The sequence below is a fragment of the Epinephelus lanceolatus genome, chromosome 20 (assembly GCF_041903045.1).
Source record: "Epinephelus lanceolatus isolate andai-2023 chromosome 20, ASM4190304v1, whole genome shotgun sequence".
Taxonomy (NCBI): domain Eukaryota; kingdom Metazoa; phylum Chordata; class Actinopteri; order Perciformes; family Serranidae; genus Epinephelus; species Epinephelus lanceolatus.
In genome coordinates, this window is record NC_135753.1 from 15,925,175 (window position 1) to 15,950,749 (window position 25,575).

General features: G+C 40.4%; 1 protein-coding gene across 1 annotated transcript in view; it reads left to right on the forward strand.

Moving 5' to 3' along the window:
- Window positions 1–25,575, forward strand: part of tmem108 (transmembrane protein 108) — a 70,788-nt gene extending 45,213 nt beyond the window's left edge. Inside the window, exons 3-5 of the mRNA XM_078162560.1 lie at window positions 16,303–17,598; window positions 20,029–20,180; window positions 23,407–25,575. Of these exons, the coding sequence (XP_078018686.1) occupies window positions 16,303–17,598; window positions 20,029–20,180; window positions 23,407–23,523 (1,565 nt within the window). The 3' untranslated portion in view covers window positions 23,524–25,575. The remainder of the gene's footprint in view (window positions 1–16,302; window positions 17,599–20,028; window positions 20,181–23,406) is intronic.

A 25,575-nucleotide genomic window follows, 5' to 3' on the forward strand; every position in this document is an offset into this window, starting at 1 on the left:
AACAGCACAAGGAGTCTTTGTTGTTCTTGTTTTTGCATTCTCTGTCTGCCTGATTCTTAGATAAACGCGTCTCTGTTCAAAGCCGCTGTAACCCGACAAACAATTTGCGGAGCATTCAAACAGGAAGCCATTATCCTGTTACGAAAGCTTTTCCCTCTTATCTCAAGGCTCACATCTGTGGTGCACTACCCACTCCGCCTCTCCACCACTCCGCCCATCCAGTCCTCCTCCACCAGGTCGGTTCCAGCGGTCCACAGGATGTGCCCTATCTGTCTGTTTCCCCCCATGGGACTGACACTCTACCGAGAATGGCAGACAAACACACCCAGGAGCAAACCAAAGGAATTTGTCTGTTTGTGCTACTGTAAAGATGGCACTCTATTTATACACCCATGATATGTATACGCCTCTACATGAGGATGAACTCCAGATGGATGTGTGCTCATAAAATTAGTCATGAAAGGACTGTTAATGCAGAAAAATTGGATTTTTCACTGAAAAGAAAGATGAGTGCAAACAGAAACAGGAAGGGAAAGCATTTGTTTCCTTTGAGGGTGAAGTGGATGACGAGACCACCTGACTCATCCAGTTTTTATAGCTGTCCACCGAGTTCTTGTTTTGTTTTCTTCTCTACAACCTTGGCTGTCAATAACAACAAATGTTGACACTAAAATGTTTTGTAGTGAAGCGTATGCAGTTACAAACTAGACACAAAGATGTGGTGAGAATGACACATCCGTTTTTTTAAATTGTTCTGCAACAAGTGAGTCACAGTGACAGGAGGAAGAGGAAGAGGATGAGCAGTAGTAAGAACAGTGCCTACGCTTAGGTGCAAGTGGGCTGAAGCCCCAGAAGTACAGCTCAGGGCCCTCCCATTCAAAATCATGACTGCTTGTCTAACCTTGTCTACAGCAATAACTCAAGCTCCCAAAGTAATTTCACTGGTATTAGTAGTAGTCATGCTAGCACTAGTAGTAGTAGTAGCAGTATGATATTAACACTAATGATGAAAGAAGTAGTTGTAATAATGGAGGTAGAGGTAGTGTTAACAGTTGGACTTGCCATAGTTGTTAAAGTGATATTAGTAATCATGGAAGTGGTAAAAGTGGTAGCAGTAGGGTTGTAAATTGAAGAGTAGGAGTACTAGAGGAAGTAATGGTAATAAAGCTAGTAGTGTTAGCCCTTGGACTTGCAGAAGTAGAGAAAGTGATACTAGTACTTATGGTAGTAATTCCAGAAGTACGTAGTAGGCCTAGTGTTGATGTACGAATGACTGATGTAGGTAGTAGAGGAAGCCATGGAAGTAGCAGTGGCCTAGTAGTGTTAGTAGTTTGACTCGTACTAGTAGTAGAAGAAATGGTTATATTTGTACAAATAGTTGCAGTACTAGAGGAAGTAATGGTAGTAGAGGTAGTAGTGTTAGCATTTTGACTTGTAATAGTTGTAGCAAGCATATTTGTTGTTGTAGTAGGGAACTGCCCATTGGTTCGACAGCCCATTGGTTCGACATCCCATTGTTCCGACCATATTAAACTCATTGTTCCGAAGTCCGTTCCGAAATCATCATGACGCCCTGTGGTTAAGGTCTGGTTAGGTTTAGGCACAAAAACCACTTGGTTAGGGTCAGGAAAAGATCATGGTGTGGGTTAAAATGAAAAAGAAAGTGGCAAACACATAAGCCGTGAGCCTGCTCCGCCTCAAGCCGGTCGCGGTGCACCATACGCCCGCCGTGAGCTGTTCAGCACCGCGGACAGTCGGACTAATGGGATGTCGAACCAATGGGCTGTCGAACCAATGACATGGACACGTAGTAGTAGTAAAAGAGGTAGTCATGTAAGTAGTAGTAGTAGTGTTAGCATTTTGACAGGTGGTAGTAGTAGTTGAAGAGGTAGTCATGTAAGTAGTAGTAGTAGTGTTAGCATTTTGACAGGTGGTAGTAGTAGTTGAAGAGGTAGTCATGGAAGTAGTAGTAGTAGTAGTGTTGGCAGTTCGACTTGTAGCAGTAGTAGTGATATTTTAACTAAGGGTTGTAATAATACTGGAGGTAGTAATGGTAGTAGAGGTAGTAGTGTTAGCACTTGGACTGTAGTAGTGAAAGTGATATTAGCACTTATGATAATATATAATTCCAGAACTACATAGTAGGCTTAATAGTGGTGTACTAATGATTGATGTAGGTAGTAGAGGTAGCTATGGAAGTAGCAGTAGCCTAGCAGTGTTAGCAGTCTGACTAGTAGTAGAAGAAGAAGAAGAAGAAGAAGAAGAAGAAGAAGAAGAAGAAGAATGGAAGTAGTAGCAGTAGTGTTAGCAGTTGGACATGTAGTAGTAGTGATGATTATTTGTAGTAATTGTTGCAGTAGCAGTAGTAGTGTTTGCATTTGGACTTGTAGCAGTAGCAGTTATATTTATACTAATTGTTGTCATTGGCTAATTGTAAAGGCAGTCATGGAAGTAGCTCTAGTAGTGTACTTACATTAGCAGCACCAGTTGTAGTGGTAGCAGCAGTGTTATTAACTAGCAGTGTATTTGCAGAGGCAGTAGTAATGATACATGTACTAATAGTAGTAATAGTGGAGGTAGCAGAGGTAGTAGAGATAGTAGTGTTAGCAGCTGGACTTGCAGTAGTAGTTGCATTTGTTTTTAAGATATAGTGGTAGCAGTAGTGTTAGTAATTGGACTTCCAGAAGTAGTAGTGATATTTGTACTAATGGCTGTAATAGTATTAGTAGTAGTAGAGGTACTAATGTTAGCAGTTGGACTTGCAGTAGTAGTGATATTTGTACTACTTGCTGTAGTAGGCTAGTTGTACAGGTAGTCATAGAAGTAGCAGTGGTAGTGTAAGCAGTTAGACTTGAAGCAGTAGTTCTGGTGATAGCAGTAATGTTAAAAATTGGACATCCATAGGTAGTAGGAGTGATATCTGTACTGGTTGTGGTAGTTGTAGTAGTCATGGAAGTGGCAGTAGTAGTACTAGCCCTAGTAGTTCTAGTAGAAGTGATATTTGTAGGCTACTCATGGAGGTAGAAGCGATAGTGTTAAGCAGTTGGACTTGTAGTAGTAGTTCAAGTGATATTAGTATTATGGTAATAGTAGTGGTAGCAGTAGCACCAATAGTAGTGGTAGCAGTTGTGTTAACCAGCAATTGGACTTCCAGAAGTGGTAGTGGTAATATTTGTACTAAAGGCTGTAGTAGTAGGGGTAGCAGTAGTACGTATAGTAGAGTTAGCCCCTGGACTTGCAGTAGTAGTTGAAGTAGTTGCATTAGTTTTTGGAATATTAGTTGTAGCAGTAGTTTTAGTAATTGGACTTCCAGAAATAGTGATATTTGTACTAAAGTAGTAATAGGGGTATTGTAATAGTAGTAGGTGTAGTAGTGTTAGTGGTTGGACTTGCAGTAAATTTCATCAGTATGCAGTAGTGGCAGCAGCAGCAGCAGTAGTGTTGCTATTTGTTGTGTAATAATGGTACAGGTATTTATAGTCAGAGTACTATAGTTGTACCATTAGTTGTATTAATGTTCGTAGTGGTAGTGCTAATGGTACAGATTGTAATTGTACTGTAGTAGTGCTGTTGGTAGTGGGTCCATTGAAGTGAGTCAAGGCCGATAGCACTCTGTCCAGGCGTGATAATCCAATCTTAGCAGCAGTTAGTCAGACAGCTCTCCAGTCAGGCTGCTGATAAAAGGTTTTGTCTGCCTGAAGCTGATGGATCTGATCTGTTTCTGCGGCTCGTCTCTGACGGCACGTCAAAGCTTAAAATTAAAGGTTTGGGCTACCTTCAACAAAACTCCCCATTTAAGGCTTATGATTACTTTGATTTGGGTCTGTCAGCCTTTATCCTCGAAAGTGAGATATGAATTCATTTTGTATTAGGGAGCAGAGCCGTGGTGTGTGTGCCAGTATGATGTGATAAAGGCTCATTGGTATTCTGATGAGCACTGGAGATAAAGCCTTCTCCATTTGCCCCGGGGGATTTGAGGGGGAATCCCATGGAGGTTTGTCTGCTGCTGAGGAGTGGTTGTGATTAGCATAAACGAGGCTAAATGTGATCCATGGAGGGCCGGCTGGTGGTGAGGAGGACATCCTTAATTATTGGTTCAATGCCCTGGAGCTTCCAAACTAGCAGTAATGCATGTTTATCCTTTTAGATAATGAGGAGGACATACAGCGATTCCCTTTAGTTCTTGTACATTTACATCTGAGGCATTTAGTTTATGATTTTATCCAGAGCAGCTAACTGTGAGTGTAGGCAGAGGGTTTGTGTCTAACTCAAGGACACGTTGACATGTTTGTTGATCAACACATACTGCTTCTATTATTTTTCAGACACCTTCAGTCTAGTTTTATAAGTCAGATAAATCCATCAAAAAACTTTACAGGTGCTGGAAAACTAACAAAAGTTTAAAATACAGTTTAAAAAGAATTGTTTTGATCGCATGGAGGTCTTCATCGAGCTTTGTCAGATACCTACAGAAAAATTATTATGACATACATACAAACATATATACATTTACTTCGCCTGTTCTGAACTGATGCAAAACCTCCACCTACTCAGGATGACAAGTTACCAATATTCTCCATAAGTCAAGATACTTCTGAGCTGATGTAAGTTTTTGGAACAGGCCTAGGTTGCATTTGAGTGGGTAGTGTGAACCCTAAAAGTTTCAAATTGACCTTCCACTAAGCCCTGTCCTTTTGTGGTGGTCTGTCAAGCTGTCAGAGTAAGCATGGAGCCCACACTGTAATTAACTGCACTTTCTGAAGAAATATTATCAAATTTTTGGAAAAATGAAAGAGCGATTCCAGAGAGAAGCAGACAGAGGGGTCTACAGTCTGTGTTTGAAGGATATATCCAGGATGTCAAACTGACTCAGCAGCAACAACAGGTTAAAAAGACAAAGATAGTTAGAAGCTAAAGCCGAACTATAGGCTACAGATCACAGTGTAAAAGTGAACCACCACATCACTGCTGATCGCCACACAAGACAATGAATATAAAGGGAAGCTTTGCTGATATTGAACCAGCTGTGTGGCATCGCAGTGTCACGGATGATCTTTAGCGACTCATCACTGTTTTTCTAGCGGGGATTATTGCCATGAAAAGCAGTGTTTTTTACCGTGACATCGTCCTTTTACCGCTGGGGATTGTGCCCCAAGGCCGGGTATTTTAAGCCAAAACATGATCTTTTCCTAATCATAACCAAGTGGTTATTGTGCCCAAACCTAGCCACGTGTTACCCACAGCATTGTTGAAACATAATGTGTCAATGCATCCGCTACATAATAATATGCAAATGTAATCTACCCTTTGTTTGCAAAAACATGTAATGCCATCATTTTCTGTGGCAATTGTTTTGCAATAAGTGTTTGATATGTAAATGTCTCAGAAAAGAAGGAACAGTTTGTAAATTAATCATTCCAATTTATTTTTCATTTTATCTTCTTCCTCTAAAGTGCAGATGATCCAGGTTGTTATTGTGCTTGGACATTACCCCCTGAAGCAAATACAATTAAACATGAAATCTTATTTATTTACTATTTAATTAATTTAACTGGGGCAGTGCACATTAATAAGCATTAATAAAACAACTGTACATATGTCAGAACTAAGTAAAAGGCTATTTTTTATCTGTGGTCCCTGCACAACAAGAATATAAGATTAAAATTAAAACAGTTCTGTAAATATTTTATAAGTATGCAGAGCAATAATAAAAAGGGTGGTAAAGCTTTAATACTGGACATCATTATATTATCAGATGTTTAATCTTACTGCAGCTTTTATCATTGTGTTTCACTTTCATTCGTTTCCACATGTGACCTTGGCCAGATTCTCACTGGACGTCTGCACTTTGTTCCCTTTACACACACATTTCTTCCTTTATTCCCCGTCATGCTGCCTGAGCAGGGAGATGACAGAGCAGTAACACTTCAGAAGTACAGCCTGACGAACCGTCACGAGCCCTATTGATGGATGATTTTGCAGCTCCTATTTTTGGCTTCCTGTCGAGCCTCCAATTCGAATAGTGCCACCGCCAGCTGCCCGCTGATGATGCGACACAACCGGCCGGGCTCCAGCACTTGCTTCATAGGCAGATTGTCACTGTGCATTCAAGCCACATCGTTCTCCATCGCATGGAGCATGAGGTGACCCCTGGAAAGAAAGATAAATTTCCCTACCCTCCACGGCAGTGGGTAGCTCCCCCCCTTCCTCAGGATTGATCATGCACCGGGGGTAGTGCATAAGCACTGATAGCCTGCATACCACACACTAAGTGCTCCAGTATGATTGATTAGTGTGCCTGAACAATATGGTTCTTCTGGAATGGAGTCTCAGCATATGATTGGATCCATGGCAAAAGTTTCATACAGAATTTCATCAGCAGGAGTAAATGTTTTGTTTTTTTATTTCACCACAAGTGTAACTTTAGATTCAGTGACAGGCGCTCTGGCCCCTGTCCCCTGACATTGAGTCTAGTAATGAATGATTGGTGGGACAAAGCCTGCATTGGATCAGTGCGCAGGATCCTGCTTTGCAACATGATTTATTGATGTCCCCGATGGCATCAATGGAGGACTTCAGCGAATGTCACCAGCTTCCTATGCATTCAAAAGAGCCCTAATTCAGCAGGTCTCCTGCATAAATTGCCACTCCCTCCATACACCCTGAGCTTAGGTAATGGAAAACAGGCAGCATTAGTCAAATAAATGGGGACATAATCTCATAGTAATTTCACCCAGGACGTTGTTTGTCTTCAGGATATTAGCATGTGCTATTCTGAGGTGATCAGCTGGGTGATAAAGATAGTGAGAGCAACAGGTTGGTGTGAGTGATAACAGTGTAAGCTGTGTGTCACCCTCCAGTCCAGGCAAGGAGAATTTGATTCAATAGGTGTGTTTCTATACACCTGTTTTTGTGCACATTTTCAACAGCATTCCCACACCTTCTTAAATATCAAATTCAATGACTTTTCAAGGACTTTCCAGGCTAAAGGTATCATTAATGTATCAATAAAAGGTTAAGGCAACTAAGAACAATAGAAACAGATTTAGTGAACCAATGAGGTTGTACCGTCATTGCACAGGCCAGTGGTTCTCAACCACCGGGGCATCCCAAGAAAAATGGGAAAGTGATTCCAATGCAAGTGCCCAAATAAGACCCATAAGCATAGGCGTAGATTAATAGTAGTGCTTTTATTTTGACCAACTTCTGAAGCGTGACTCATAGATGCAGCAATGCTTTCGTTGAAGTAGATAGTGGCTGTATGCAACCTCAAAAGCAATGGTTGAAATTTGCCATAAAACGGACAGAAGAAGAAGCAGCTATGCACAGTTGAAGCAGGAAGTACCATGACATTTCCGCCATGAATTGATGCACAAAAGTCACAAATTGTGGCAAGAAAATCATCAGAATGCAGGAAAAGAAGTGTGTGATGCTCAGAATTTCAGACCTCAGACCCTTCGCTTAATATGTGTCCCTCCCAAATGTTGACCAAAAAAACCACGCCCTTGGTCATGAGAGTGAGTATTCTGATCATAGGTTTAACTGCCTCCACACTTGTCACCTCAACTTTATTTGACAATTATAGAATTCTGGTTTAAATCACCATACCAACTGGTTAGCATTGTTGCTTCACAGCAAGAGGGTTCCAGGTTTTAATCCATCAGCTAGCTGGAGCCTTTCTGTGTGGTCTCCGCATGTTTTCTCCGTGTCAGCGTGGGTTTTCACTGGGTTCTCCAGCTTCCTCCCACAGTCCAAAGACATGCAGGTTAATGGTGCCCCTAAATTGGTTTGAGGTGTGAATGTGAGCATGAATGGTTGTCTGTCTCTATGTGTCAGCCCTGTGATAGTCTGGTAACCTAATGTCTATCAATTTAGGGGTCCTTGACATGAAAAAGGCTGAGAACCACTTGCACAGCCACTGCAAGCTCTCCTAGTCATCTCTGGATGGCTTTTAACATACTTATTTATACACACAGGGCCGTTACCTGTTTTTGTGTGTTTGTGAGGAAAAAAAATATCATGTCCAGTCAAAAATAGCCAATAGGCACAATGCTGAATAGGATCATGCTGAGTAGACGAGTGTTGCTGAGCAGGACAAATGTTTAAGAAGTCCTTCCTATATTCTCATACCTCTCACCTTATTTTCCTCTACTGTGTTGAGTGTCCTTTTTTGGTCCTTGCTCTAATGTGTCTAATCCAACCTTTTTGCTTTTGTTCATGTCTTATCACTGATGAAACACCTACACATCTCCCCCGCTCACTCGCCACTACACCTCTGGCCTCCTTGTTGCACATTTTAAGACCCTGTCCAACCTTGCTATTCTTTCCCTTTTCCATCCAATTTTCTCATGTTCTTCCCCGTGCCTCAACTCAATAATGGATGTTCATAAAGCTCAATTCACTTCTCAGGCCTTTTCAATCATTTCTCTGGTTAATTCACTTGCTGTGCCTGCTTCCCCCGCTGCATGTCTTTGTGGAGGCCGGGCCGGGCCGGGCTCTCTGTCTGCGTTCACCCTGCTTACGCTCTCACTCCATCAGCCAGACGCACAGCTGTTGTGACAAATTACACCCATTTGCTTCAGCGTGCAACACAGTGCATGTGAAAGAACACACAGATACTTATGTAATCCTGCACACACATACAAATTTAGCAATATAATGCTGTTTGGGTCAAAATAGATTCCTGTTAACAAATAATCACAGTGAGAAACGCATTACAATGGCATGATAGCTTGTATATGGATATTTTTAGTATTTAGGAGTGACTCTTCTCTGTCCTCTGGTTTGCTTTAAGTAGGTTTTGCTGACTCCTGCTTTTAGCATGTTCTGAAAATGAAGTAAGCTGTTGCCACTGGACATGCTATTCCATCTCCATGTCCCGTGCATTGTTTTCCTATTAAAGAGAATCAACCCGATTTTGGGGCCGATTCCTCCTTCCTGACAGCCGTCAGCAAAGCCCCGGTTCTGTTGATGGTTCTAAAGATCATCTTGCCCAATTTTTCTCTGGTGTAGGGTATGTTGATAGTGTTTTTTTAACATCAGTCAAGCTGAAGTATTGAACATAGTTGTTACAAACCAGCTCGTAAAAGGAAAGGGAAGCTACATAAAACCATAGACTGTAGAAATAATGGACGTAGCTGGCGTGACGTCACCCATTGGTTTGTGGACTGCGGTTTTGAAGCCTCGAGTTTGACGTTGGGTTTTTGGAGCCAAAAGTGACCATATTTAGACGAGAGGTGGGAGCTGTGGAGGAAGGAGGGGTGGACTGGACTTAGAGACTGTAGCAACGCCATGCAAACAGTCTGTCACTCAAGCAGCCCCGCCCATAAATATGCGTAACTTCTGGCCTTGATAAAATGCAAACGGGTGATTTCTAGAAAAAAATTCACCCCTGTACAGTTGTCATGAATGTTAGAATTAGCCGTTAGAGACCAAACCGTTTTTTGTACCAGGCTGTAGACATGTTTATTGCTGCTATAAAGTTGGGCATTTTAACATGGCGGTTTATGGGGATTTACTCTTTTTTGGAGCCAGCCTCTAGTGGCCATTCAATGAATTGCAGTTTTTAGCACCTCCACATTAGGCCCGTTTCCACCGCAGGAACTTCGGGGTAATTTTACGGGGCCAGGGCTGTTGGTGCGTGTCTCCACCGCAGGAACCACCCCCGAAGGACAGAGTTCCGGAACTTTTACTGGGGCTAAACAAGTCCCTGCCTCGGGGTAGGTACTCAGAATGGCCCCGAAAGACTCCTGGCTGGGGCTTGGGGATTACTTGGTGCTGATTGGATATACTCAAGGAGGGATGTGACGTCAACAGAAAGCAACAAAATAGCCGGCATTTTTAAAACTCAGCAGACGAGGATTAGCTCATTTTATATAGCTTCCGCCGCCATGTAAAAACACTCACTAAATGGCCTGTGAAAAAAATATTCTTTCCAGGGGATATCTTAGTTACAACATGATTGAGCTAGCAAAGCAGTTTTGTGTTGATATGTGTGGTATTTATTTGGTTTTGGGAAATCACGATGTCTAGAAAGCATCAGCTAACAGCAGCAGCAAAGCTAACATCAGGACGTCATCTGTTAAAAGCCTCCCGTTGTTGGATACGACATGAAACTACTCCAGTTAGCTCAATCATGTTGTAACTAAGACATCCGCTGGAAAAAATATTTTTTTCACGGGCCATTTAGTGAGTTATTACAGACACCGCTATCGGCTAACGGCGTCCCTACGTCGCCCCGGTCAAAATGGTCATGCAACGATTACGTCACATCCAGAGCCTGTAACTTTACAGGAACCTTCCTCGTACTCCACTCAGTGGAGACACGGCGGTTGAGAGGGCCGAACGAGAGGACGTTCCTGTAGTAGTTCAAATAGTACCAGGAACTTCTTCAGTGGAAACGGGCCTATTGGCTTCATTTTTCAGCCTCGGAAGTTACTGCGTGCATAAAACCAGATACTTTTGGACACCTGATACAAACAAAAATGTGAGGCAGACTACGAAGGAAAAAAGGCTTGTGGGTGCATGTTCAACTCAGAGGAAGAAATATAACCAAAAGAAGACTCTTAAAATAAGAGTTACTAACCTTACCTAAACAAAACCAAAAGTGAAAATAGAAACCTAACTATCCTTAGTTACTTGGTGGAAAACAAACAAATAAACAAAACAGATGAAACAGCACCCCTACACCCAGTGTTTCTAACAAAGCAAATAATGCTGCGTGTTTGTATTGTTAGCTTTTAAAACTACCCATGCCCAGTCCCCCAGGTAGTTTAACAAGTACCTCAATACTAGTTTAATCAAAGAACTAATTTAACAACTATCAGTATAGCTTGAAATGTCTGCAGTAGTAAGAGGCACACTGGTGGGTGGAAAAATTCCGGCCGCACAGACTATGATGCTGGCCAGGCATTTATATTCTAGATCCTGAGCTGTACCCTCTGGATTGGAGAGGCCGACCAGGTGCTGCTCCAATCAGGATCCCCACCCCACCCCACCTTAGCAGATGTGGCAGATCAGTTGCAGGGGACACAGCCTAATAAGCATACATAAAACGCAGAGAAGAGTTAACATGAGGAGTGTGGCTGTGGCCAGTATATGTTCATTAGTTACAATTGAATATCCTGTTGTGTGGGGGGAAACCCTGACCAGCGGTACTGCAGGTCTCAAAGGGTTTTATGCAGTATCAAGCGGGACTTTGCTGTTGTTAAATGTGGTCCCCGATGACTTAAATTCATGAAGAATGTTAGCCTTTTTAATGATTCTCCATTCACCGTGGAGGCATGTGAAAAAAACAAAGTTTTCTTCACAAATTCAAGGTAACATGGGGTGAGTAATTGATATACAAATGATAAGTATTCCTTTAATCCTCTCGTTAACACTAGGTTGTTCATTTTCTACATTGTGTGTTCTCGTATGAGTCATACGACTCTTGGTATAATAACCCTCAATAATAGACATAATACTTAAGTCAAATAAAGAGTGTCACACACAAAATAAACTAATAAATGTCAGAAGTAAACACAGTGTTTCATGCAGAAAGGCCTGTGTTATCCTCACTCATATTCAACACTAATGAATATATGAGCAGTCAGACATCTGAGTACAAGCTTACTTAAAAAGCAGATTCAGCCCTTTAACATTTTAGATGTGATCTTTAATAAAACATGATCTAACTAAACTGCAAAGTCCCGTACTGAATATTAATCTCCATGTTGGTTACAGATCAGGGTGAATCCAAACGTCTCATGCTGTGTTTCTGATCAGCCGGACAAATCAGAGTATTTAGTATGAACATTATAACTTTGTAAAGTGACTCTGGGTGATATGTTTTATTTAGTAGAGGCAGAGTGTCAGGTTGCCAGGTTGTGACAGTCAGGTTATGGTACTGTTTGAAGGTTAGACTCAATCCAGACCATAACATTGTTAACATATTTACTCTTAATTGGCCTCTGATATCTTTTTTACCTCCTTTTTTTTAAACGAATTATTACTCTAATCTGCTTGCAGATTTGTCTCAGTATTGTTATTATTATATTACTGTCATTTGTGTGAACAGATCCACAATCCGTGTGTTAATAAAAATTTACCACCTTCCCCCAGCACCCAACACCTTCCACAAATAGAAGAGAGGTTTGTAAACTCACAAAACCATTTTGCAAGCTGCAAATAAACAAATTCCAAAGCGTAAAAAAATATCTGTGAATACATTTAAATAATTTACAAATAAATGAAAAAAGTTTTTAACTATCTTCTTAACATTTACAACTGTTGAAAACATATTTGTGAATCTCAATTCTGCACTTGCTAATTTGCATTTTACACACACTGAGTCTTTTTTTTTTAATTTTGGAATTTGCTTGTGTGTCTCTGCAAATCTGTTTTATATTTGCAAAATATTTTTGTGGGATTACAAATCTTTTTTTGTGGACACGTACACATGGGTTGTTGATCTCCTCACACAAATAATACTGAGACTGAAGTTAGTATTTGATAGATTATACCTATGATTTTGTCATAACAATGCTTTTATCTATTATTCTTTTGTCTTGTTTTCTCACTTTGGTATTGTGTTTTTGTTTATGTACTGTTTTCACTATAGAGTAATTTGTGAAAAGTATGACCCTGCATGACCCTCCATCCACCATGAGTAGCCATAGTTTTATGAATATTCACAACAGATGTAGGTATTGGAGCCTATGCAACAAGCAAACAGCTAGATTTCAAAACTTACCCCTTGATGTTTGAAAGTTAAAAGCTGAAAACAAGATCCTCGAGTTAGAAAAAGCTTGGTTTTTCATTACTGTTATGCATGCATGTGCTCAGAATGTAATGTTTTTTTTAGGATGTGGTTAGTGCAAACGGTTTATTTTTGGCCAAAATTAAATGAGACTTACAGAACAGAGTGATCAAGGAAAAACATTGAAAAATCCAAAGATAAAATCTGTTTTTACAGTTTCTTGCTTTGATAATTATGTGATTTTGGTGATTTTTTTAAAAAGAAAAGATGCCTCTCAAACCTGCCAGTGGGATTGTGAGTTCAGAGGATATTTATAATAAATACAAACAACCATTTTAAGTTTTATGCCCCTCCCCTGAGCCAAAATAAAAACACAAGTTCCTCCCCAGTGCTGAAAAATTATTTGACAGCCACCCTGTTTTGCACCTCCCCCTTCCCCCTCATAAATAATGAACAGTCCCTAATGTCTTGTGCACATCTCAAAAGAGATGAATTTGTCCTAATGTGACCACCATTCACATAACAGACAATCCACAATAGTCCAGATACTTAAGCTTTGATAGCTTGGGTTTATCTGTGTTCCATTTCCCTGCCTAAAGGATCATCTTAGGAGAGACAAGCAGTCATAAATCAAGGATGGCCATGTGTGTTATCTCCTCAGATATGAGTCTGGAGTGGGCTCCGTGGATTAGAGACGTGACAGGCTTGGTTAATGGAAGACAGGGCCTGGACCCTCTATCCTGGTAGTCTGTGTGATTGAGTATGGAGGAATATGATTAATGATTCAGAGGCTCAGTTTAAATAGTCAGTGCTTTGGGGTTCTGCTGTGGTGTATTTTAAATCCCCTGGTGAACAAAGAGGAAAGAGGGTGGAAAAGCTTTCTCTGTCAAATAAATTTGAGATGTCTGATATTGACTTGCCCGGGCTTGTTGGTTTTTTAAAATTCACCATTTTCTGAAATATTCTGTCCCACTCTGTCCCTTTTCTTTCAACACGTTCAACAGATTTCTTCTCTCACCTATTCTCGAATCTCCTTCTCCTCTTCCCCTCTTGGTAATTGAAACTTGGTTTCCATAGTTACTGAGCACCATAGTTAAACGATGGCCACGACATGTAGGTCACAGTGGTGGCTTTACATTCTGTGTTTTTTTCTATCACTCTTGCTTTTCAAAATTTTTATGAAACAATACAGTTCCCATGTAACGAGCCGAACAACAATGAATAGATCCTTCTAAAAAATCTGAGCATCCAAAGCCCGATATCTCTTTCTCGTCTGTGTCACAGACCTTCCATTGAAAGAAACCTAAGCAATGTACTGCTGTGGGTGGATTGATTTTTTTACTTTGTGTCAGGCACACTTACATGTGCCCAACCCTCATGGGCTTCCAAGACGCTGTTACAATGACGTTGCAGTAAAAATCCAAAGTGGATGGGGGCAGCAACAACATGTATTTTAGCCACTCAAAAAAGTCACTGTTTTATTTTGCCACCAGAGATTTATTTTCGATGAGGAACTGAAGCTGTAAAATTGCTCTCTTCAAAGCCAGACTCCACTGAGAAAAACAGTAATTTACCCTGGCTTAACACAAGAGGTGCTGGTCTATCACTGCCAGTTTGTTTGTGTTATTGTGTGACTTTGGTGATTAAAGGGATTAGTTCGGATTCACCAGTCTCACACAATAACACAAACAAACTAAATGGTCGAGGCAGCAACAGACCAGCAGCTCCTGTGTTCAGCAGGCTAGAATTACCGTTTTTGTCAATTGAGTCTGGTGGCTTTGACAAGACCATGCATGAGCCATTAACGGTTTCCCTGTCAGAAAGGGCTGTCTGTGGCAAGGTAAAGCAGTGAGAATATTCTTAATATAGCGTACATTTTTACTGTTTTACTGTTTTGTTTTTTTTTAAGTAGTTTATGTTTATGTTTTCCTGCTGCCCTCATCTACAGCAGTCCATTGCTTAGCTTTCGTGGTGGTACTGCTGTCTGCTTCTCCAAACTGGGGGCATGTCCACCATCTGCTGTAGGTAATACACTGACTGTGGATAAGAACCTCACACAACCCCACCTAAAAAAATTTGAACTATGAACCTAATACTGTCTTTTTACTTTATACTTGCACAAACCTACTTCTGCACTGGACTACATACTGCTAACCTTTAGGCTATACTTACTTAAGGATTTGTTAAAAAAACAATCTTAAGTTTTGTTGAAATTATCTTGAAAAGGTCTTAAAAAGCTTTAAATGTAAGTGTCTGGTACCTGTAGGCACCCTGTTTTAGTCACTCTCATGTACACTGTCCTGCAGCCATAGACACTCAGTAGCAAACCAAATATGTTTTGACTCCATATCTGAAAATAGTCCCCAGCAAATGCACTATTTATTGCTGTTAGGGTAAAGTTTGCTGAAAAATATCTGTTTTAGGAAATTTCTGAGCCTTTAAATTTTCATCTTCAGCAGGAATGAATGCACGAGTGCCACAGACAGGTTTGGAAGTTGAAAATTATTGAGACAACATAAGGGATTGTTGGATTCTTTTCATGGAGTTTGTTGAAAATTCATTCTCACACCATCTGCAACAACATGCTACATAACCCTAATTCAGACAAGGATTTATTTAATATTAGCTCCGTCTTACTGCATGTTCTGTTCTCAGCTGAACACATAGAAACGGCCCTGTGGGAGCTCCACTAATGTCTCACATTAGCTGTGTTTAACAGTGTCAATAAGGGATGAAAGGGAGGGAGCAAAGGGGAAATTAATAAGCCTTTGCACGTCTCTCCCTCTATGACTTTATGTCTGGATAACATAATAGGACCAATATTCCCCACAGGCACCTGCTAATGGCTTGTCACTACACAGCCTCCTTATGGGATTGAGCCTGAGAAAGTGAATCTGTCAGCTTCTCTGAGATGGTTTTAGCATGTTAAGTGGCCTATTTTGACACTATGACTGTCATGAATCTGTCCACTGTAAAAATATCTGTACAAGTCATTTTGTCTGGTGTTGAGCATGAAGCAAGTGACAATTTCACTGGCTGCAAATGCATTTTCCATCGATCCATCAAGACATCTTATTCTAAAATACTGGAAATGATTAAAACAAGTCAAACTGCATTGGAAATGTATGAACTGTGCCACTAAGGTACTTTTTTCAGTGTTACGTAGAGATTGGAATCAAATAATTGCTTGTTATTTTAAAACCTCGGTAAAGAGTGAGCCCTTTAAGAATTTCTGCAGAGTAACAAAGCCATTGGTGCATGCACGGGTACAGACAGTGCAACTCGTCTAGTGAATAATGCAGTTAATAAAGCGCTCACCTAGTTAAACTAAACACAGCGGTTCAGTAGATTAAAGGCTGAGACACATAATGAATGCGAGACAAGGCTACACGTCTCTTTGAACAGTCGGTTTCTAGCTTTGCTTTGTAGGATCCTCGAGAGCAATGATTTAAAGTTGCTGAAAATACACACATACAGAGAAATAATCCAATAAAGCATGAAGCTAAAATGACATTCTGCATCATTATGTGCTAATCATGGACTGTCCATCTCTTTCTCTACAGGTGTTCTAGCATTCCTAGCACTGCCAGTAGGACTGGTGTCATCAGCACAGGAGCCGTATCTCAGCCAGACATCCCAGGACTCTGTCTCCATGGCAGCCGCCCACAGCAGCCCCCTCTCTGCACCCAAACCTCCCCCACACGACTGGCATCAGGAAGGCTCCAGCAGCGGAGAATGGTCATCCAAAGGAGGCACCCAGGCCTCAAGCATCATCCTCCCGACTGTCGCCCTCCACCCTCTGGCCTTGCTTCACACGACCCAATCTTCCAGCCTGGCTTATGACGACTCTCCAGTCCATGGCGTGACCCCAAACACTGTGAGCATTCATGTGAATCAGCCCCCGGAGCTGAGCTCTGATAATGTAAACCAAGGCCACATGCACAAATTGGTCAGGGTACCTCAAGTCTATAACCCAGTTACTGTCAGCACTAACCAGGCCAGCAGCAGCAGCAGCCCTACATCTCCCAGCACAGCGGTCCCAAATATAGATGTGGAATCTACTGCCAGAGGAGCTCCAAACCCCCCAGCTCCTCTGTCCAGCTCTGGATCAAACAGAGGAGACACGCTTGCTGCACACCACATAGAGCCTCAGAAGCTGAGTGTGGAGGAACGTGTCGACTCTGGCTCGAAGCATGTTCCAGATCATGAGCGCCTCTCTTTTTCCTCTTCATCGATGAATGCTGATCCTGCAGCAGGCCTGAAACTCAGGGAGCATGCTCGGGGCGCCCCAGAGCTGGCTGCACACCATGCCATCACCCTGAGGGAGGTGCACGGAGTGAGTGAGCCCCCCACTCATGAACTGGTGCTAGAGCCGAAGGAAGGGTCTGTCACTCCAGTCCAGAGCCCGCCCGAGAATCTAACTTCCGCCGCGTCCACTCCAGCGCTGTCCACTGTGCTCGGCCTCAACACACAGAATCCTACAGTTATCCCAGACAACTACACTGCATCCAACAAGACCACCACTGAGGAAACTCTTGGTCAGGTGGTGCAAGGTAATGGCACAGACAGTGCCCCTGTGGCACAAACGTTGGGGAATGTGACTGCACTTGGAGGGATGGTATCTAACGGCAGCTCAGTCGAGGACACACCAGGTCAGGGGAACATCTCAGAGCCCGCCTCCACAGCCAGCGGGAACTTCCTGATCCGGCAGGTGCCTGCCACTACCCAGGACCCCTGGACGCCTGGCAACAGCTCAGGCCCCACCGTTGACTCCCCGTCGTCCCGCATGACCATCTGCTTGAGCAAGATGGACATTGTGTGGATCGTGCTGGCCATCAGTGTGCCTGTGTCGTCATGCTGTGAGTAATTTTAGAGCAGCTTGAAATTAATGAATGTAATGAGTTTGGCTGACCTTGAGTTAAAACCTATTAATGTTACTATCATAAAAAAAAATATCTATTTTAAGGATTAGTTGTACATTTTGATAAGCTGGCTCATTTGCTTTAGTGCAGAGAGAAAATCCATACTACTCTGACATCTGAGAGTGTTATTAATCTTCTCATGTTGCTCTCTTTTTTTTAGATCTTTTTTTTTGGGGTGGGAGGGGGGTGCCTTTAATGTACAGGACAGTGTGAAATGGGGAGACAGAGAGAGTGGGAGGGTTGCAAGCCGGAGGGTTGCAAGCCGGAGTCTAACTCGCGACCGCTGCAGCAAGGCATTGCCTCTATACATGGGGCGCCAGCACTATCCACTAAGCCAACGCCCCCTCATGTTTCTCTCTGACAGAAAGCAAAGTATTTCCCAAAATGTCAAATGCTTCCTTTAAAACCCATCTAGACCTGCACTAGCAATGGTCCACCAATGCCTACACTGGTATTTTTGCCCATTGTGATGTCATATCTTGGAGTATCTTCAAATGGTTCAAATCCCTAAAATCTGCACAACCCAAACTAAAAGGTTTTCTAAGTCAATAAACCACAATAATTGATAAAAATATTGAAATTGTGTTATGAATTTAAAAAACAGAAAAAAATAGATGTTTTTTTTTAAATCAAATTTTACAAAATAAACACGCAAATCATTTTAATCACAAAGATTGCTAAATGTAAAAACATGAGCAAAACATTTCTCAACACTCCATAACTTATTTGAACCGTACATATTGTTGAGTTTTTGAGATATGCTTATTTAATCAGCAGAGTGTAAAGGCACTAGTTTCACCAGACTCATCATTTATTCCTTCACTTTTTCAGTTTTGCATCACATATAAGTTAAGGTAACGTAATGACATCATTAAGAGAGTACAATGTGATGACCCAGAGTACAGAAGCCTTAGCTTTCTGCAGCAAAAGAATGAATGTTCGAGCTAATACGGTTTTCATTTTAGATCGATATACACAGTGTTGTGCAAGCAATGATCTTTCATTCATGAATAGTCGCCTGAAACTAATTATTATTGTGTTTTTGTTACCTAAGGATGAGGCATTTGTCTCTACATATGGCGAAGGCCTTTTCCATGGAGTCTGCCATGTTTTACAGTAGCCCAGAGCAGTCAAACCAAACATTGGCTCTAGATAGGGCCAGTTTTCCTACACGATTGGCACACGGGAGAAGTTTCAAGTTGGTAACAATCTGCAGCCTCACTGCTAGATGCCACTAAATCCCACACACTAGACCTTTAAAGGAGTAGTGTGTAGCATTTAGTGACATCTAGTGGTGATGACTGCAGATTGCAACCAGCTGAAACTTCACCCATGTGCTAAGCATGAACTCCCAGTTAGGATTTGTTTATTGTTTAGGACATTTTTACCAGGAGCTGAATTATCCGCAGAGGTCCGTTCCTCTCCAAAACAAATGGACCAGGTGATTTCACAAAAGAAGTTCTCTGACTCTGTTCGGGTCTTCCCAGGGCTGTTAATTATGGTGAAGGACGCAAAAATGCGAATAGCCCTATAAAGCTCTAGCGTTCAGTTTGACAGTTCTGGGATACTGTAGAAACATGGCAGTGCAACACGACTGTGTGGATGAGGACCCGCTCCCTATGTAGATACAAACAGCTCATTCTAAGGTAACAAAAACACGATTTCCTATTTTCATTTGACTATACACTAAAGAAAACATACTTACTATATTATATTCCATTTCTGCCAATATATCCCCCGAAATCCTATGCATTAGAACATTTAGGAAACTTTCACCCAAGGTCACAGTAGAGGTATTTTGTAATAAATCACTGTAATTTATTTATTTCACATTTACTTTTCTTCAATGTTCCTGGTTTACACTGGCTTCAGAAAGTGATCTCCCTCATTTCTCCGAATACCTTTTAACAGCCTCCAGACAACCTTCAGGGCTTCATCTTGTTGTATTAAGTTGGAGAGAGCGCAATAGCATAACAACAGCAAGGACAAGAGAGTATTTATCATAGAGTAGTAGAGTTGCACCTTAAGCAAAACACATTTTTTTTTGCATTCTGTTGGAGACAGAGAAATAAGGATTTCTTCCCCTTTCATAATAAATTATTTTGTTGTGTGATTTCCTGCTGAGAGACTGCTGACAGTTTTATTGTTTTAGATAGCTCTAAATGACTACAAGGCACACCATGAATCGCCATCTCAAACAATGTTTCAAGATGGTATTTTTCTTGTAACAGTGGCATGTTGTTGTGGAACATGACAGCCTCTACCTGAGCAGCTTGTGTGGGCGCTTTCAGAGGCTATTTGAAGCAGCAGCTCTTCCAGTCTCTGTACTAACCCCTCATTTTCCCTCCCTGTCTCTGCCCGCTCTAGCTGTGCTTTTGACTGTGTGCTGTATGAAGAGGAAGAAGAAGTCGTCAAGTCAAGAGAACAACCTCAGCTACTGGAACAACGCCATCACCATGGACTACTTCAGCAGACACGCTGTGGAGCTGCCCAGAGAGATACACACTCTGGAGAGTGAGGTATGAACCACTGGCACACTGACTCTATTAGTGCACAGCACTGCACACAGAAGTGGAGGGACATTTACTTGATGTTTCACTATCAGTCAGCAGAATGGTTTTAATGAGTATGGAAACAACGAGAGGATCCATGTTCAATCTCCCCTGTCAGCAAGCCCCGAGGCCTGCTGAAGCATGACACTGTATTACTACGATTTACAGAGATGCTTTTTGGAACAAGCAAAAAGAGAATTTCCCTGCAGGGAATCTATTAAAATCACTTGTTAGGAGTTCGTTTTTCACATCTAGTAAAGGGATATGAAAGTATTGGCCTATCAGTACACCAGTGTACTCTTATTACGAATGTGTAATGTTGCTGAATTAAAACAGTAAGGGAAAACAATTCAATTTAATTTACAAGCACACTTTTTAAACCTTATACCAACTGTATTGAAGCCCCTTTCAGCCTCTGTGTGACAAAAGAAAACCATTGTAATGAGAAACTTTCTCGAAATAATGACCTAGTGTCTCAAAATAATGAGAAACTTTAGCAAAATGACTTTGTATCTCAAAATAATGAGAAACTTTCTCGAAATAATGACCTAGTGTCTCAAAATAATGAGAAACTTTAGCAAAATAATGACTTTGTATCTCAAAATAATGAGAAACTTTAGCAAAATAATGACTTAACATCTCAAAATAATGAGAAACGTTTGCAAAATGACTTTGTATCTCAAAATAATGAGAAACGTTAGCAAAAGCAAAATTATGACTTTGTATCTTAAAATAATGAGAAACATTAGCAAAATAATGACTTTGTATCCAAAATAATGATAAACGTTAGCAAAATTATGACTTTCTATCTCAAAATAATGATAAACGTTAGCAAAATAATGACTTTGTATCTCAAAATAATGAGAAACTTTAGCAAAATAATGACTTTGTATCCAAAATAAACGTTAGCAAAATTATGACTTTGTATCTCAAAATAATGAGAAAGTTTAGCAAAATAATGACTTTGTATCTCAAAATAATGAGAAACTTTAGCAAAATAATGACTTTGTATCCAAAATAATGAGAAACTTTAGCAAAATAATGACTTAATATTTCAAAATAATGAGAAATGTTAGCAAAGTAATAACTTTGTATCCAAAATAATGAGGAAGAATACTAAGTCATTATTTTGAGAAAGTTTCTCATTATTTTGAGATAAATATGTTATTATTTTGAGAACATTTCTCATTATAATGACTTGCAGGATTTTTATTTTTTTCATTACATTGGTGAAAATGGGCTTCCATACAACTTGTGACAAGTTGATAAAAGAGCTTTAAGTGTTTAACAGGTAGCTACCAATTAGGACACATGGGTCATGTCCTCTGTAATATTTCAGGGAATTTGAAGGGTTTTATGATATCAAGAGGTGGAGACATTATGTGATTACACACATTCTACACAGTTGGATTGGATTTTTTGACTACATATTTTAAAATTTTCAATGTTTGGGGCAAAAATCTTTCAGGATTTAGTATTTTCCACCAGAACTGCATACCAGGCAGTGTAGAGAGAAGGCTTAAAATAATATTTAGACCATAATGTTAGATAAAATTAAAGAAAATATAATTGAGCAGTTAAATTAATAACTACAAAGTGATCTTTTTTATTTATTTATTTATTTATTTATTTGACATTCAAACTGTACAGAGTTTGGTCAGTGGCAGGTCAAAAAAAATTACTTTAGCAAGTAATGTTCTGCAGTAGAAACTTGGACCTTATGGTGATGATTAGAATAATAGATCATTAGTCAGTTTGTCAAGAATATTCTGCTGAGGGTGTTTTAGGCACAGCTTTTAAATACAAAGGCTATAAAGTAACATCACATTCCAGTTAACACTGCTTATGTTTTTCTGTGTTTGGCATGCTCTATATTGTTAGGATTTCTGAGTTCATATTTAATTATTCAACCTATAGTTATATGGAGAAATAGAGTCCAGGGATTAGATCATGTTCCCATGAACATATATAAATTTCCACCAATTCTAAAGAAGAGCTTGATGCTTGAGCTGTCGCTTGGTGGTCATTTTTTATGGGAGCTTTGTTTAATGTGCAGACTTTGACATGTTCTTATGTCCAGCACCAATATTAATAATCTGGATGTTGAGCTTTTGTAAAGTTTTCCAGCTTATAGTTAGACTTCCTGAAGAAGGTCTTTGGTCTCATGTTAGTTTGAAAACTCATATAAATCTGTTGACATGCTGCTAATTGGCTGTTTTTGTAGTTGAGAATGTGAATATGCAACTTCAGATCATTTCCATGAATCATTTGATTTTTTTTTTTTTTCGTTCAGCCCCCGTTTATTTCTGCCAATTTTCTAATTATATTTGGTCTCTTTCATACTGAGAAAAATAACCAGATACGTTTTGGATCAGGTGCATCAGCTCAGTTTTTAGTGCATTACAGCTCCATCTGGTGGAAGTGGTGCTGTATAACACTGGTGTCATTGTTCAGTTAGGACTAAATGTGCCCTCTGCCTCATCTTCCTCCACATTTCATTTGAGGGACTAGTGTTTTGTTATGTTTGCATGTTTTTTCATCAGTTTCTTTCCAGTGAGTTTTTCACTGTGTGTCTCCTTTCTTTTATTCCTCATCCATTGATGTATTTGCATTCTGCCTGTGGGGCGTCAGGAGAGGGAAGCTGAGGTTGGATCATGTGTGGGATGCCCCTGGTGACACCCAGGTGTTGTTTCCCTCCCTGTTTTACCTGTCTCTATAGATCAGCAGCCGTAGCTTCTCCTGATGCTTTAGGTAAATGACAGTGTTCCAGGCGAAATGATCACAAACCCCGAAATGACAGCGTTAGTTTGATTTGATCGGATCTCGCTGATAAAATGGCCTCATAATACAAATCATTTAGATTTTCACACCTCCCTCCTCCAGCACTGCCTTATTACTGCTGACTCACCATCAACAAGCATTTCTACATCATCCCTCCCTTTTACATCTTCCCCTCCGCCTCCTTTTCTATCTCTGCTCATGTAGCTTTGTCAGATATCTTTGTTCACCATCTTCTTAAAAGCCCCAGGGTGCACCAAACCCATATTTAATTCTGTGCGCTCCCACACTAGTGCTTATTGCCCGTAGAGAGACTTAGACACAGTAGACTGCAGCGTGTCGCCTTAATGGTGAGCCCTGAATCATGAATCACTGCTTTCCCTTTACTGTTTTTTTCCTGCGTGTGTATTTGCAGGATCATGACACCTGTCTACCCCCTAATGGAGACTACAGCGGCAGCAGCGTGGTCCTGGTTAACCCTTTCTGCCAGGAGACCCTCTTCATCAACAGGGACAAAGCTTCTGCCATCTAGAGACAGGAAAAAAAAGAGACACTGTCTGATTCTCCTCTTCTACTCCCCCTGCTGTTGTTGTCTATTTTATAAATGTGGTAAATATTCAGAGACTTTATACTGTATATGACAAAAAACAACCTGAAAGAAGAGATGATGTAAACAGACACTATTTACTATGAGGATGCACCTGCATATTTTTCTGATGTACATTTTCTACAAAAGGCTTAATTGTGATAAAAGGTTTTTATTGTCTTTATAAAATACAGAGTATATGTGGTTTTGTTTCATTACGGTGGCTTGATGGTGAGTGCACTGTGGATGTTGCCACATGAAAACTGCTTTAGAGAGAGAAACGTGCTATGAAAAAAAAAACATTAAAGCTGTTCTTTGTAATTTTATTTTCCTTTAAAATCAATCCCAAAATACTTATAGCCTGTTGAACTTGAATATAGCACCTATATGTTCATGGGGGGGAAACAGGGACACTGTGTGTGAGATCAGGGCCCATATTTATCAAACTGAGAAGTACACTTAAGAATGCAAAAAAAAAGTCTGCTGAAAGTGAAGAATGAGACACATTTATTAAGCAAACAGCTTACAGCTAAGTGTAGGAGTAACCTTTAGGCCTTATTTATACTCCCTTTGTGTGTGAAAATAGATAGGCCTGTTTCAAACTTTGTAAACGTCACTGCCCTCATACTTCCATGCGTCCTTTATGTTGGCATAAATGGACAAAATGAAGGCAGAATACAGACAGAATGCTCCAACTGTGTCTGTATACATATCAAACGTTAAGCATAAACAAGCCCTTAAAGGAACACTTCACCCCAAAAATCAAAAATACACATTTGTCTCCTTACCTTTAGAGTTGTTTATCAGTCTAGATTGTTTTAGTGTGAATTGCAGAGTGCTGGAGATATCGGCCATAGAGATGTCTGCCTTCTCTCCAATATAATGGAACTAGATGGCACTCGGCTTGTGGTGCTCAAAGCGCCAAAAATACATTTGAGAAACTTAACAGCAATGTCTCTTTCCAGAAATCATGACCTGGTTAATCAAGATAATCCACAGACCTTGTTGTGAGCAGTTTCATGTAGGAACTATTTTCTCTCTACTGAACTACACCCGCCAACTGTTTCACCATGCAAATGGAAGCATGCATCTACTGCTAGCTCACTAGCACCACTGAGATAGCTAATGTAACAGCTCAGCCGAGGAGGATGCCATAAGTGTTTACATCTCGTGCTGTCACAAGCCTCTCCTCCATTAGTAAGTGCATGCTTCCTCCTGCATGGTAAGATAAGATACACCTTTATTGATCCCATAATTGAGAAATTCCAGTGTTACAGCAGTCAAGGGGAAAGAGTCAGATTAAAGATTTCAAAAATTAAACTTAAAAACTTAAAACTTTAAAACTAGGCATGCAAAATAAGTACAAAAATACAAGACACGGCAATAAGTAACAATAATAATAATAATAATAATAATAATAATGAGTAGCAGTGAATGAAAATGAGCAGTGGATAAAGGAGCACATCTAGTGCAAGTGATTGTATGTGCATATGTTTGGCAGTTGTAGTTCGGTTGAAAGAAAATAGTTTTTTTACATAAAACTGCTCACAACAAAATCTGTAGATTATCTTGAGCAACCAGCTCATGATGTCTGGAAAGAGACATTGCTGCTAGGTTTAAAAAAAAAAAAAATGGGGGCGCCCTGAGCACCATAAGCTGAGTGCCATCTAGTTCCATTATATTGGAGAGAAGGCAGACATCTCTATGGCTGATATCACCAAAACTCTGCAACTCGCACCAAAACAATCTAGACTGATAAATAGCACCACACAGAGGAGGTAAAATATGTATTTTTGATTTGAGGGTGAACTGTCCCTTTAAGAGCATGTCCTGAATAGACAGAGTGCAGTGCTTCCTGAGATACCTAAAAAAACTTTACTTGATGAGTTATGTGAGAAAACAAAAACAAGAAAACAAACACAATAGAGCTAAACAAAGTCAAGCATTTAAAGTGGCTATAAAAAAAGGTTACATATATATATATATATATATATATAT